This window comes from Salvia splendens, chromosome 22 (genome assembly GCF_004379255.2).
Source record: "Salvia splendens isolate huo1 chromosome 22, SspV2, whole genome shotgun sequence".
NCBI classification, from domain to species: Eukaryota; Viridiplantae; Streptophyta; class Magnoliopsida; order Lamiales; family Lamiaceae; genus Salvia; species Salvia splendens.
The window spans coordinates 14,380,489-14,394,941 of NC_056053.1; the positions used below are offsets into that span (position 1 = coordinate 14,380,489).

Consider the following 14,453-nt stretch of genomic DNA (forward strand, 5'->3'; position numbering starts at 1 on the left):
AAAATGAAAACACATTTATCTTCACTTTATTTAATCTCTTTTACTTTATTCTCTCCACTCAACACAAAAAATAAAATTGTATAAAATCTCATGCTATCCAAGTGTGTCATCTTCCTTGGGACGGAGGAAGTAGTAAAATTTCGATGGGTGGGATAATTGAGAATACATAAAACATCGTGATTTATTATTTTGTTTTCAAAACTTATTCCGAATTACCAAATTTAGTTCAAATTCATGATTTAATAATTATTTGATCTATTTAAAAATTAAAATAATATAATAAACCTATTTTGACCAAACTAACTAAAATACCTAATCCCAACAAATATGAGTACAAGTACGCAATCAGTCTTTTAACATTTTTATACTAGAAAGTAAAGATAAGACTCTAAAATAGGAAATGAACACTTTTATTCAGTCAATCACATGGGGCCCTAGCTTTCTGTTGCTGTTTTTCCCTCTCCTCTTATCTGTACTGTTTGCGGAAATTTAGATAAAGTGGAAACTCATTACTTTTAAATGCTATAATTACTACTTCCTCTCCTTTCTATTTCACGGCATTGGAGACATTTTTTTTAGCACGCAATTTAAGAAAAACTATGTTAAATGAGTTGAATAAAGGAAAAATAAAGTAAGAAATGAAAAAAGGTAAATGAAGATAAAATAAAATAAAAAATAATGAAATAAGTAAGGAGAAAAGTGTTAATTTTTACTAAAAATGGAATTGACTCCACTACTGTGGAACTTAGGGAAGACTAGGAAGCTTAACAGCTAATTCGAGGATTGTAAGCGAAAAGGATTGTTCTAATTTGTTTATATTGGGAAAGTAATAATAAAGCTTGCTCTACTCTACATTGAATTAAAGAAGGCATAAAGTAGGCTAACTTTCCCAAATATGGTGGTATTTCAACTAATTAATTATTTAGATTTTATTTACTCTGTACTATACTACTAGTATTATATGCCTAGTGTCTGATTGAGTTGAGTGGGAAGGAAGAAAACAAATTAATCCCCATAGACGATGAAGAAGAAAACATTCCTTGAAAAAGGACCTGTTTTTCATTTTTACATGGCTGAAAATTCTACCATAATAAACCGAAGTTAAAATGGTAACAAGGAGATTGAAAAGGATGAAAAATGATTGGTTAACCTAAAAATAGCATAATAAGTTGTACATCTCTACAAATGATGATTTTTTATGACAAAATTAAACAGTAGAGAGGCGCTCAACTCAGTTATCCGTGCTCCACTGGTTGTGCGCCGCCGCCGCCACGGCGGCGAATTTGGGGCACTTTGGGCTGAAGAAGGAGGACGCCAGCCTCGAGTTGAGAAGCTCGACGATGGGCGCGAATTTGACGCATCGCGGCGTCTTGTACTGATTGATGGATGCACCGAGGCTGATGGCGTAGTCCATGAGCTTGTCGAACGTCCCTCCCTCCACGATCCGGATCTCGAGCGGCCCTATCGCCTCGTACGCCCGGTTCTGCCTGTACACCGCGTTCAGGGACTCCTCAACCGTTAGGCAGCAGTCCTCGAACACGGATGGCGGGATCGGGATTGATCCGTTGTGGCTCAGCTCCCAGTATAGCACGTAGTGCCCTGGGATGCTGTTTGTGTCCGCGTAGCTTGTGTACTCGGTGAGTGATGCCCCGAATGGCTCCAGGTGGCCGACTGCGCTTAGGACTGCGGCCTGTAGCTCCACCTCGTCCGTCTTGTCCGAGTCTATGCTCAGCACTACGTTCTTCCTGCAGATGAAGTTGAACTGCGGGGCCTTGTTTTTGAACCCGGCCACGCGCAGCACGTCGCCCACTCTGTACCGGTACAGACCTGCATGATGAGTTGTTGTACACATTACTGCATATTGAAACAAATCAAATATACAAACGAACAGATATATTGACATAGTTAGCGGTTATCAATTACTAACAAATAGTAGTTAACAACTGGTTACAGTTCTGTATAACATAGGCTATTGACATAGTTAGCAGTACATTATATACCTGCATAAGTTGTGACGACGAGCTCGTATTCTTGGCCATGCTTGACATGGGCGAGATCGACGAGCTCGTGCTGCTCCCTCTCGTTGTGGGAGAGGGGGACGGAGATGGAGTTGGAGAGGCTGTCGTTGCGGTGAACGGGAAGGAACTCGAAATAGGCCATGGTCGGGATGAGAGTGTACGAGACATCACTGGGCTTGCAGAGAGGGTTGAGGTTGACACCAAAGTAGCACTCGGAAGAGGCGTACATTGTACAGACAAGGGGCAAACCATTGCTGTAGTAATCCAGAGTCGGAATATACTGAGACATGGTCCCCGTGACGATAACGTCCACGTATTTTGTATTAGGCCAGAGGCGCGTGATGATACCCTGCCACGACCCTTTACTGCACTCGGACTCCACAAACTCGGCCAGCTTCTGGTCGGGTTTGAGGATCCGCAACACGGCGTCCCTGACTCCCTGATCAGTGATCAGGGAGTTGAGGGTCCCCGTGCGGAGGTCGTGGCAGAGGAGGGCCCAGTGCTTCTCGAGGAAGCGGATGGCACGGATGAAGCCAGAGGCGAAGACCGCGCCAACGCGGAGGACCTCGGTGTGCTGGCAGAGGCCGCAGAGCATTTGGGAGTACATGCTCTGGTAAGAGTCCGGGCAGAGGATGGCCTCGTTCGGGCTGGTGTAGTTCGTGTAGGGGTCGTAAGGCCGGTCCATGAAGTGGGAGCTCTTGTAGTAGCTCGTGAGAACCGGGCGGGCGGGGAGCCCGCCCGGGGTCTTGCTCTCGCATTTTATGAATAAGAAATACATCCCCTTCCCCTTGTCTAGGCCCGGGACGAACTGGCTCATCACCGGCATCAGGAGGCTGTACAGAAGCGATCTGCGACCGAGCTCCTCCTCAATCGTCGGCATCATTTTCCTCTCCCCGGCAGATGTTCCAGAGCTGCGTACAACAAAGGAAATTGAGTCACATGCAAGAATCATAATAAAGTAGGGAGCAGAGGTGCTGTTGTCAGTGTGGTCCAATTGGAGTCCTCTCTTTGAAACAGAAAATGTGGAAACTAAACAAGAGGAAAGGGGGGTGGTTTTGGGTACCTAGTGAGGAACTCGGAGATGTGGTGGGAGCAGAGAATGGGGGAGGTGTCGCCGTTGGCGATGCGGGTGATGTCGGGGAGAATGTCCTCGTAGGAGATGACGGGCAAGGTTTTCTTGAAAGTATGGCGATCAGTGTGGCCGTTGAGACCGTGCCTCATGAGGTACTCCACGTTGGCGTTTCGGGAGAGGATTTCGGAGAGGACTTGTTGCTGGATTTGGTCGGGGTTGGAGGTTACATCCTCGATGAAGTCCAGCTTCTTCTTGTTGTTCTCGGCAACGTTGAAGCCGGACATCATCGGGTTCTGATCGGGTGCCTCAGGCATGGTGTGTGTGTGTATGTGTTAATGTAGTGTGTGATGGAGAGAAGAGAGGGAGTGTGTGTGTGTGTCTGGGGTTGGGGAGGTTATATAGAGGGGGGTGGGGGAGGGAGTGGGGCCCACATTGTTGCCTTCAAAAGTGCAAAGAAGCAAAATGGATGGATGGCTTGATTGTGAATATGGATAGGAAGGACTTTGTGGCAATTTGTTTTTCAGATATCACTCACTCACACGCTCATATTTGATGCTTCATATAATTTGCATTCTGCCCATTTATTACCTTCCCACCAACTCATCTTTTTATTTAAATAAATGTGTTTTTGTTGTTTATAATTATTCATATATAAAATTGACTGTGTATGAGTTAAAAAAAACAAGTGAAATTTGGTGGAATGCAATGGGTGTGATGAGGAAAGGGGGTAGATGAAGATGAGGCGGAGTTGACCGGCAATACCCAGTAATCCCGCACATATAACATGCGTGCTTGTACTGCGGGTGTTTCTTCACAAGGCAGCAGCCTATCCCCCAGCTTCGTTTCCCGGTAACACCGAAACGGGCTTCTTATACCAATGGGTCATAGCACAGTTGAAAGTGCAAAACTATGGTGTTCTTGAGGTTACAAGTTTAGACTCGCCACCTGTTGAGAGACTTTCGGGCTTAATCCGAAAACCCAATCGAGCAGGAGTAGTCGAATACCTTCCATACATGTGGTAAAAAAAACTTCTTATCCCTCAAACCCCACCATCTATTGGAAAACTTTTAGCCTTAATCCAAAAGCTCAATCGAACAGGATTAGTTAGATACTGCGAATGACGGATTCCATACGTGTGGCCAAACGAAGAAAAAAAAGTCTTTCTTATCATTATTTTTTTTACTTCAGTTGTAACGGTTCCAGCGTTTTGACAGCTGGCGCACACATCACCTATGTAACACGTGTACGAATAGGAGCTTCTCTCCACCCGTTTCTGGTTTCTTCATTCACCTATTAATTCAACGCTGTTTGCGTGCATTATTTTCTTCTATTTCGATTAATATCATACAGAAATATGTTCTAAAAATTAAATCAAAAGACACAAGATTAAATTTTTATTGATGGGGGCTCCTATTTACAAATTAAGGTAGTAGACGTTGTATAGAATTGTGATTTTGTATAGCCCCAAATTTGTAGTGCACCATGCTAACTGCCGCTGACAAACATCCATGTGACAACGCATTTCAGTTCCATCAAATTGAACTAATTCAGTTTTTGAAATATTCACACGTGCAGGGAAATATATTTGTAAACTAATTTTATTTCTGATTGAAATCCATGGGTTCCATCTTAAAATCAATTGGTGATAAGAGGAGAGGCCCATGAGACTTATATACTGGATTAAGCTCTTTGTGTACACCGATGCGTGATATTATTATATTCATTTTTATGTTTCAATTGCCAACACCCTCCCTCAAACCCTTCAAGGTGAATCTTGGAGGGGTTGAACTTTTTTATGATCGATTGGACAATCGGCCCAATTTATTTTCGATCGGTTGGACCACTGCCCAAATTTTCAGCCCAGTTATACTGCTGGATCAGTCATTTTTTTCGGTTTCAGCCCAGATATACTGCTGGGTCAGTTAAATATGACCCACAGTCGGTGACCCGCTCTAATACCATGATAGAAATCCATGGGTTCCATCCTAAAACCAATTGGTGATAAGAGGAGAGGCACATGGGACTTATATAGTGGATTAGCTCTTTGTGTACACCAGAGACAGGGAAGATGGTAGTTCGAAATGTTGGGAGAAAAGATCCAAGGGTGATTTGAATTCTAAAATCCCGGTGGGCAAACGGTGGCTTCGGGCCAGAAGGATTTGGGTATTTTGGACTCAATTAAAAGGACTCTGGTAATTTCAAGGATATATCGGTTTTTCTTTTCTGCCACCCCATTTTGTTCCGGAGTGTATGCACACGATGTTTGATGAACTAAACCCTTTTCTCGAAAAAAATCTTGCATTTTTGAGTTGATAAATTCCCCCCATTATCAGACCTAAGAATTTGAATTGTTTGGTTATACTGGGTTTGGACGAGGGTGTAGAACTCGGTGAATTTCTCAAAAACGTCAGACTTATTTTTCAAAAAATATATCCAAGTCATACGAGTATAATCATCAATAAATAGCACAAGATAGCGAAAACTCTGACCCCCAGTAACAGGAGAAGGACCCCAGACATCAGAGTGTATCAAAGCAAAAGGTTTTGTCATTCTAGTATTGTTCAACTTAAATGTGTGTCTGTAGCTTTTGGCTAACAGACAAGTTTCACAATGAAAAGAATTCATAGATGTAACTAACTTAGGATAAAGCATGCGAAGATATCCTATGGACAGATGTCCTAACCGGCGATGCCAAAGTCAAGCCTGTCTGTCTGTCGGTCCATGAGTCAGCATCGCTGCACTCTGTTGGGCTATCTCGTACACATAGTACAGTCCTCGGTGCCCAGTGCCACGCCCAACTATCGTCCCCGTCTTGATATCCTGTAACATGCAAAATTTTGGTTGCATTAGTAATTTACAATGAAGCTCCTTAGTCACATGACTGATATATAGGAGCTTATGTGATAAAGATGGCACAAAAAGACAGTTAGAGAGGCGTAGAGTGGGATATCTTAGCATTTAATCTAAGCTCGATAATAAATTGAAATGTGGTTTATGTCCTGCAGCAATCGCCGATGTCCTGCAGCAATCGCCGATATCTTGAGTTTTACCCTTCGGAATTTGTACTAGTTTGTTTCATTGGATTCCTCGTGGCTTTTTCTTGTGTTCTACGGTTTTTAATTTGGTTTCCGTCGTTTTTTAGGTCTAGGTTCGTCGTTTCTAAGTTTCTGGTGCGTCGCCATCTTTCTTTGCGATTTCCCGGCAACCGGCTGTCCCTACCGGCGTGGTTCCGTTGTGGTTGAGTTGGGGAGGTCAGACCGAGTCGGGTGGTGGTCGGTTCTGGGGCGGAGGAGGTCTTCGGCGGCGGTGGTCAGTGGCGGCGCATATTAGGTTTTTTTTTAGGGCTTTTCTCGTTTCTCCTTTCATTCCCTTCCCGGAGCAGGTTTGTCCGACCAGCTTTTGGGTTTCCTAGGTCTGTGTTGGTCGTGTTCGGTGTTGGGTTGTGGGAGGAGGTCAGAGGTTTCCAGAGTTTGAGGTGTGGGGTGGCGGCGACTAGGGTTCCCTGGCGGTTACACCCATAAGTTTAGGGCCCGTCATGGCTGACCCTCACGGGGAGGAAGACAGCCGCGATGGTGGTTCAGTGGAGGAAGGGGAATGGCATCCGGCGCTAACCGGTGCTGATGGTGAAGTCACCGGGGAAGATCTCTCCCGGCTTGCAGGAGTGGCGGCGGTTCGAAGCCCCGTATTTAGGCAATCTGCGAACTTGGATGTAGTGTTGGAGTGTAAGTCGACGGTGGTTGGAGAGGAAGAAAGAAGTGTGGCCGTCGCTGATTCCATGCGGGACTCGCCAAGTACTACAGTTTCTGGTCCCGAAATGCATGCTATTTTTGATTTGGAGGAATCACGTGTATTACAAGTTGGAGAAGGGAATATTTCAAACTACGAGATCAACAGGATCATATCTACTGTGGTGGGACCAGGAGCATGTGATCGACAATTTGGCACGTGGGAGACGATTGAGCTAATCCTAGCATCCATCCCTGGGGGGAGAAACGTACACATAGCTAACAAGGCTTCTAAACTCAAGGTACGTGACTTCCGAAAAATTCACATCCAAGAATCCCTAAATACTTACCGATCCTCCCTTCACATATCACCTAAACAACCGAATCTCAAATCCAACCTAAAAACTGTCCATCTCTACTTACCTTCTCACGAATCTCCTATTTCAGAAACAAAGCTAACCAAGCCTAATACTACCCGAACTACTCGGCCACCCAAAGCCACATCTAACACCAAATCATCCACTAAATCATCGAAATCCACCAAGAAAAACAACTTACCTACTACAACTTCCCCAGAATGGATGGCTATGATGGATCGCTCGTTGATACCAGAACCTAGTCAAGAAGGTCCATCTTATATTTCGAAGGGTGCTAATAGAGATAAGGCAAATCCATGGGTGAAGGTAGGCAAGACCATGACGGATGTGCTTAAGGGTGATCAGCCAAGGACGGCGAATGCGCCTTTCATTTTGGACCCCAATAAAGTGAAACAAAGAGGCACGGCAACCCAGGAAGACGGTATCCCTTGCCTTCACCTTCCTGATATTGATAATAATGAGCTTGCAAGTCGCATGGGGCTCGCCCTGATTGGAAAGTTCTCACACTCCATCCCAACCGTCCTCTCGATTCGCAAGGCCCTTTCGAACTTCAAACTGAAAGGTACGCTAAACTGGAACTTCATCAATGCTAAGCATATCCTCATTACCGTTTATGAGATTGATGATTATGTGAAAATTTTAAGTGGTGCTAGCAATAATAATACTTGGTTTATTGATCATCATCCGATGAGAATGTTAAGTGGACTGCCGATTTTGATTTATATTTTGAGACTCCCATTGCTGCTGTTTGGTGAAATTTGCATGCATTGCCCATTCATCTATTTGAGGAATCTATGTTATTTTCCATTGGTAAATTGTTTGGTGAGCCTATTCAGATTGATCATAACACTATCACACGTAAACGATTGTCATATGCACGCATTTGCATTGAAATAGATATCTCAAAGCCTGTGCCAGAGAAATTCATGCTTCGAATTGGAGGAAAAGATGTGACTTTGCAGGTGAGATGGGATAAAATCCCACATTATTGTTCAGCCTGTAAGTATGTGGGCCATTCAGAGGACCATTGTTATGCATTTGGAAGGAACCCAGCCCCCCAGAAAGACTTCTCAAGACCGGCACCACAGAGGCAGAATGAGATGGAAGGAGAACAAGGGGATCAACCCCGGGCGAAGCAGCCAACCCGGCAGACAGAGGCACAATCAGGATGGAACTGTGTGGGTAAGAACGGAAATGTTGCGAGGGACTCAGTGGCGTATGCGCAGAATAAGGGAGGTCAGACAGCAAGGTATGAATACAGAGTTGTAGCGAACCGAAACGACAACCCCAATAACATCCTACAGATTCGAGAGCCTCCTTTTGTCCCGAACTCGGACATGCTTGACCAGCTCCTGGAGGGAAAGGGCAAGACAAGGAAGAAGAGAAGCCCAGAAAGCAGAGCTAGATATAGAGAGAAGAGAAGGTTGAGGGCCGAGCCATGTCTGAAACCGAGGGTTCGGAGTTTGAGACTGACGACGGGGGAAAGTCACAGAGCAGACCAAGATCACTCTCACCCACAGTTAGATGGAGCCGTATCCTTGACCTGCATGAATATTTGGGACTCGGTGTTCATAGCAACAGATTTGATATTTTGGAGGATGACGAGCTCGAGACAGAGTCGTCTATGGCCTTGGTTCTGCATGACGGGACCATGGATGATCAGATTATCCATGAGGCTAGAAAGGCAAAGGGGGTACGGGATGGGGCTGCCAGGAATGGGAGCCTGCCGTTGGAGATCGCCAGTGATGGGGATCGACGACTTATGGGTAAAGGATCGATGAAGAAAGCGAGTGTTTCTACCTCGCGCACAAAATAATTTGTTGCCTCATGACGAGCCAGTTCGTAGTGTGGAACGCGCAGGGTGTGGCAAATGCCCGCACCAAGAGGCATCTAAGATATTTGATTCGGGAACACAAGATTTTGTTTGCAGCAGTGATTGAACCACAGAGGTCACCACCAGCTTTAGGAAGGAACTTTCAGGGCCTTCAGTTTGCGGGATCTAATGAAAGTGGTCACATTTGGATTCTTGCTCATGAGGATTGGACAGTGGAAGTGGTTGATGACTCTAGACAGGCTCTACACGTTAAGGTTTTTGCCGTAGTCTTTCCATTCCCGATCTACATCACCATAGTCTATGGGCGGCATACGAGAGAGAAGAGACAGACACTTTGGGAAAAGTTGGGGGACATCTCGCTGGCTATGGAGGGCAGACCATGGCTAGTAGGAGGAGACTTCAACATGTTCCTGACCAGTGAAGAAAGGCAAGGGAGTGATACAGATAGACACAGAGACATGATGGATTTTGCCGATGCTATTACCGAGTGCCAGCTGATTGACCCGGGCTTTGAGGGTCCGATCTTCACGTAGCACAGGGGGGGCTCTGGGAGAGGTTGGACCGCATCTTGATTGGAGAACATTGAACATCAGTCTTTGCCACGACCCGAGTAACACATTTGACGAGATTCAGTTCTGATCATGCACCACTTTTGGTGAGATGCCAGTTCTCGGTCCAGACCACGAGACCGGCCTTCAGATTCCAGAATATGTGGGTGAGACATGAGACGTTTAGGGATGAGATTTCTAGAGTATGGGAGGCAGAAACAGGATATAATGGAATGATGAACCTCCAGCTCAAGCTTCTAAGGACCAAGAAATTCTTAAAGGTTTGGAACAGAGAGGTGTTTGGCAACATCATCCAAAACCTAAAAGATGCGGAGCAGACAGTTCTTGAGGCACAGACATGGTATGATACGTACCCGACCCTAGCACATAGAGCCGAGTTCAGTAGAGTGTCTGCAGAGCTCATCATCACGGCCAAGATGGAGGAAGAATTTTGGAGGCAAAAGGCGGCGATTAGATGGGCTGCTGATGGAGAAAGGAACTCCAAATTCTTTCATGGCTGGGTCAGACAGAAGAGAGTTAAGTCGAGGATACACACGTCGAGTCTGGGGGGCAGGCACTGACGGGAGAGACAGAGATCAGGGAGTCGGCGGCGGCCTTCTTTCAGCAGCTTCTGACATTGGACGTCGGGGACCTTACAGAGCCCGACCTATCTCTTATCCACACACTTCCAGATTCAGTTGATCAAGAGGCTCTATGTTCGGCGCCGCTGGAAAAGGAGGTTAGAGATGTAGTTTTTGGGATCAGTGGGGATAGTGTGTCCGGACCGGATGGGTTCATTTCGTTGTTTTTTCAGCACTGCTGGGACATTATGGGGAGTAATGTGATTGAAGTTTTTGGAGACTTCTTCAGTGGAGCTTTTATGCTGCGAAGCTTCACGGCGACCATGATCATTCTCATCCCGAAGAAGCTTAACCCGGTCACGTGGGGAGATTTCAGACCGATCAGCCTATGCAATGTTACGAACAAGATCATCACAAAGATCCTCGCCTCGAGACTAGCACCATTACTTCCCTTAGTCATTGCACCAAATCAGAGTGGGTTCATCAAGGGCAGCCTGCTTAGTGACAATGCTCTTATGGCCCAAGAGTTGATACATGATCTGGGGAAAGAACTTTCGAGTAGAGGGAGATCACCCAATCTGGCCCTCAAGCTGGATATGGCAAAGGCGTATGACAGAGTCCAGTGGCCTTTTTTGCTCAAGGTTTTGGAAAAGATTGGATTCTCACCAACTTGGGTGGGTATGATTAGTAGATGCATCTCGTCTTGCTGGTTCTCTGTCCTGGTGAATGGTGGTCCGACGGGTTTCTTTCAGTCTTCCAGGGGGCTGAGACAAGGGGACCCCTTATCGTCTTCCCTCTTTGTGCTGGCGGCAGACTACCTCTCGATATGTCTTGACAGACTGATCAAAGGGGATAGAGAGTTGGTCTATAGATGCCGAAAAAAGGCCCCCATAATCACGCACCTCTCCTACGCGGATGACATCATCATCTTCTCGAGAGCTCACAGAGAGGCGGTGGAGAAGTTGGTTGGATGCCTGGAACACTACATTGTTGTATCTGGTCAGATGGTGAACAATGGAAGACACAGTTCTATTTGGTGGATGAGCACATGGAGTTCGCTGCCATCGTGGAGGAGGTTGGAGGTTTCCAGAGAGGGGTGATGCCTTTCACGTACTTAGGGGTCCGATCTTCCGAGGAGCGAGGAGGGCAGATCATCTTATGCCCCTTAGGCAGAAGCTCATGGACAGGATCCACAGTTGATCCCATCGACACCTTGCCTTTGGGGGTCGCCTAGCTTTGATTAAGAGTACCCTTGCCGCCATCCCGCTTCATATCTTACAGGTCATGAGCCCTCTGCTAGGCTTTCTGGACGAGTTGGAGCGGATACTGGCTAGATACTTTTGAGGTATAATTGGTGAGAAAAGGAAGCTGCACTGGATTTCCTTAAGACAGATTTGTTTGCATTTTGATGAGGGTGGTTTGGGCATTCGCCGATTCAGGGAAGTGGCAGTGGCTTTGGGTTCAAGCTGTGGTGGAGACTTCTAGCTCAGGACTCCCTATGGTCCCAGTTCATGACCCGGAAGTACAGTATCCTCCCTTGTCATTTGCATACATCCCCTTGTTGGTCGCATGATAGTCCTACTTGGCGTCGTATTTGGTCATACATGCATGAGTATATCCGTTGGTCCTTGGGTGAGGGGAAGATCAGCTTCTGGGATGATGTCTGGTTTGGGGCTAGTCCCATCCGGAATCTGTGCATCCCAGGAAATAATCCTCCTCAATCCCAGGCCGTTGCATCATATTGGCATGAGCATGCATGGGATGAGGATATGTTGCATAGTTTATCTTTCAGGTTTGGCGTACCTCCAGATGTGATAGACCAGATCAGAGCCACGCCGATCGAGTTGGGGGCGAAGGATGTGGGGCGGTGGAGTCTGACTAGCCATGGCGAGTTCTCTGTGACCTCAGCCTGGGAGAGCATCCGGACTAGACTGCCGAAGAGGGAGATTTTTGGCCTTATCTGGAACCAAGGGTTGACCCCTACCATCTCGGTGTTCATTTGGAGGTTATTGTTTGGTAGATTGCCAGTGGATGAGAAGTTACAAAGGAGAGGGATTAAGTTAGCATCTAGGTGTCAGTGTTGTCGCTCTCCTCATGTCGAGTCTCTCAGTCACGTCTTTTTCTTAAGTCAGTCGGCGATTTCTGCATGGGAGTATTTCGATGCCTGGTTTCCTTCCTCGCACACACCGATTCACACGAGCACTGATATTGCACTTAGACTAGGTCACTGGCGGAGGTCCTCCTTCTTGAGGGCACCCGCCTTGCATATTAGTTTTCTTGTTCCCTGTTTGATTACTTGGTTTCTTTGGACGGAGAGGAGCGGCTGCAAACATGGCAGTCGTCCCTTCAGTCACGCACATGTTATTTGGCAGGTCACTCATCACCTGCACGTGCTTGTTCTAGCCGGCAGGATCACCCCGAAACATTGGAGGGGATGCTCGCCGTAGGTTGATTTCATGCCTGACTCCCCCAGACAGAGTGCAGTCACTCATGGTCTTATGGCATCTCCCTGATGCCCCGTGGGTGAAGCTAAACACTGATGGTGCCTTCTCTGCATCGACGCTGGAGGCGGGGGAGGGAGGATTGGTTCGAGGCCCGGATGGAGACCTTCTACGGGCCTTCTGCTCTCCGATTACCGCATCATCGAGCTTTGAGGCGGAGCTGTTGGCTCTGATTCGGGGTTTGGGGATGGCGATGGAACTTTCGACCCACATTAGGATTGAGTTTGACTCAACAGCTCTGGTTACCTTGTTGTCATCTGGACGACTTGGCTCTGTGGATATTAGACATCACATGGCTTTGATCTGGAGTATGACTGCTCAGCGGCATGTTCGGTTCTCACATATCTACAGAGAAGGGAACCGGGTTGCCGACTTTCTGGCAGGTAGGGGGGCTCAGACCCCTGCCCTTACTTATTATGACCCAATCTCTGCACCTCGGTATCTCAAGGCGCTAGTTAGGATGGACCAGTTGGGATATCCTAACTTCCGTTTTCGACGTAGAGATGTGGGTTAATCTTGTTCTCATGATATTTTTGGGGGGCTTTCGGGAAGGTATTTCAGTTTCGGGGTACATTTGTAATTTCGGGAAGGATGGGGGTTTAGGATTGGGTTTGGGAGAAGTAGGGGGTCGGATTGGGATATTCTGGACTTGGGAGGATTTAGGGCAAATTTTGCCCCAAATTCAGGAACCCTAGTCGAATTGGTAACCATAGCTGCATCGGTAACCCTAGCCGGTGGTCCGCCTTCAGTGGGGATCCTAGTCGCCATCGTGAGTCGTTCATCGCGGCGATGGAATCTCCCGTCGGATTACCTTCCGACCCTACTTTGGCAATCGACGCAGAGGCCATGGCTCTATCCCCCGCCGTCGCTGCGGTTCTGTCGTCACCTCCACTTCCCGTTGGTGGACCGACGCCGCCCCCCGGTGGTGTATTGGGATAGGTGGCTCGATCCCCGATTATGACGGCAGCTGCCGCTCTCCCTCCGCCGCCGCCGTTGTTTCGGTGAGTATTTTTCTGTTGACGGGCCTTCTTCATGTCCTCCCACCACTCCGGGAATCCGTGGATATGGAAGCACGTATCCTTCGTGTGCTTTTTTTCCCCATAGTGAGTGCACACCATCTTGCTCTTATCCTCGTCTCGTTTGTAGTTTTTGGCTGGTGGCTGGTTCTGGGCTGAAGATGCCCTATTTCGGTCGAAGGTTGCGAGTCCAACTCCGATTCCGGAATCCTTTGTTTCTGGGTTCATCAGTTTCTCGTTGACGGTCTCCCGTCGGACCAATCCGTAGGCCTTTCTTGCGGTTGGGATGGGGTCCATATTTAGGATCTCCCTCTTGATCTTGTCATATTTGTCGTCGAGTGCCCATATGAATTGATACAGTCGGTGTCGTTGGGTATTCTGGTTGTATTTTTCGATGGAGGATGGTGTGTCCATCGGGTTCTGGTCTCGGCTATCGATGGAGATCCATAAGTCTTGGAACTTTGCCATAGACTTTCCAGCGACAAATTTCCTTGTCTCAACCCGTACGCTTGTCTGTGCAGGTCTGCAATTTGGAATGGATCGGTGCCACTCCCGTACGTAGTGGCCAAGTTTTTCCACAGATCTTGTGTCGTTTCGTATTGGGAGACCTCGTTTATGAGGCTGGCATCGATATTATTGATGATCCAGTTGAAGCAACAGTGATCTCGCTGTTGTCATCTGGTATAGTTTGGATCGGTCGGTGAATGAGGGTTTGAAACTCCAGAAATGTGAGACGTCAAACCCTTCCCCCCGATGGCTCGGCTCATCAGTTTTGCCCATA

The 14,453-nt window shown here is 47.0% G+C and overlaps 2 protein-coding genes across 2 annotated transcripts; one reads left to right on the forward strand and one right to left on the reverse strand.

Annotated features, from left to right (window-relative positions):
* Positions 1-1,022: 1,022 nt before the first annotated feature.
* LOC121787698 (indole-3-acetic acid-amido synthetase GH3.6-like) lies at positions 1,023-3,470 on the reverse strand. Its single transcript, XM_042186514.1, has 3 exons — positions 3,082-3,470; positions 2,001-2,929; positions 1,023-1,827 (listed from the first exon to the last, which is right to left on the reverse strand). The coding sequence occupies exons 1-3, from the start codon at positions 3,402-3,404 to the stop codon at positions 1,232-1,234; spliced, it is 1,848 nt and encodes a 615-aa protein (XP_042042448.1). The 5' UTR covers positions 3,405-3,470; the 3' UTR covers positions 1,023-1,231.
* A 5,549-nt stretch (positions 3,471-9,019) lies between these two features.
* Positions 9,020-9,559, forward strand: LOC121786764. Its single transcript, XM_042185389.1, has one exon. The coding sequence runs from the start codon at positions 9,020-9,022 to the stop codon at positions 9,557-9,559; it is 540 nt and encodes a 179-aa protein (XP_042041323.1).
* The last annotated feature ends 4,894 nt before the right edge of the window (positions 9,560-14,453 follow it).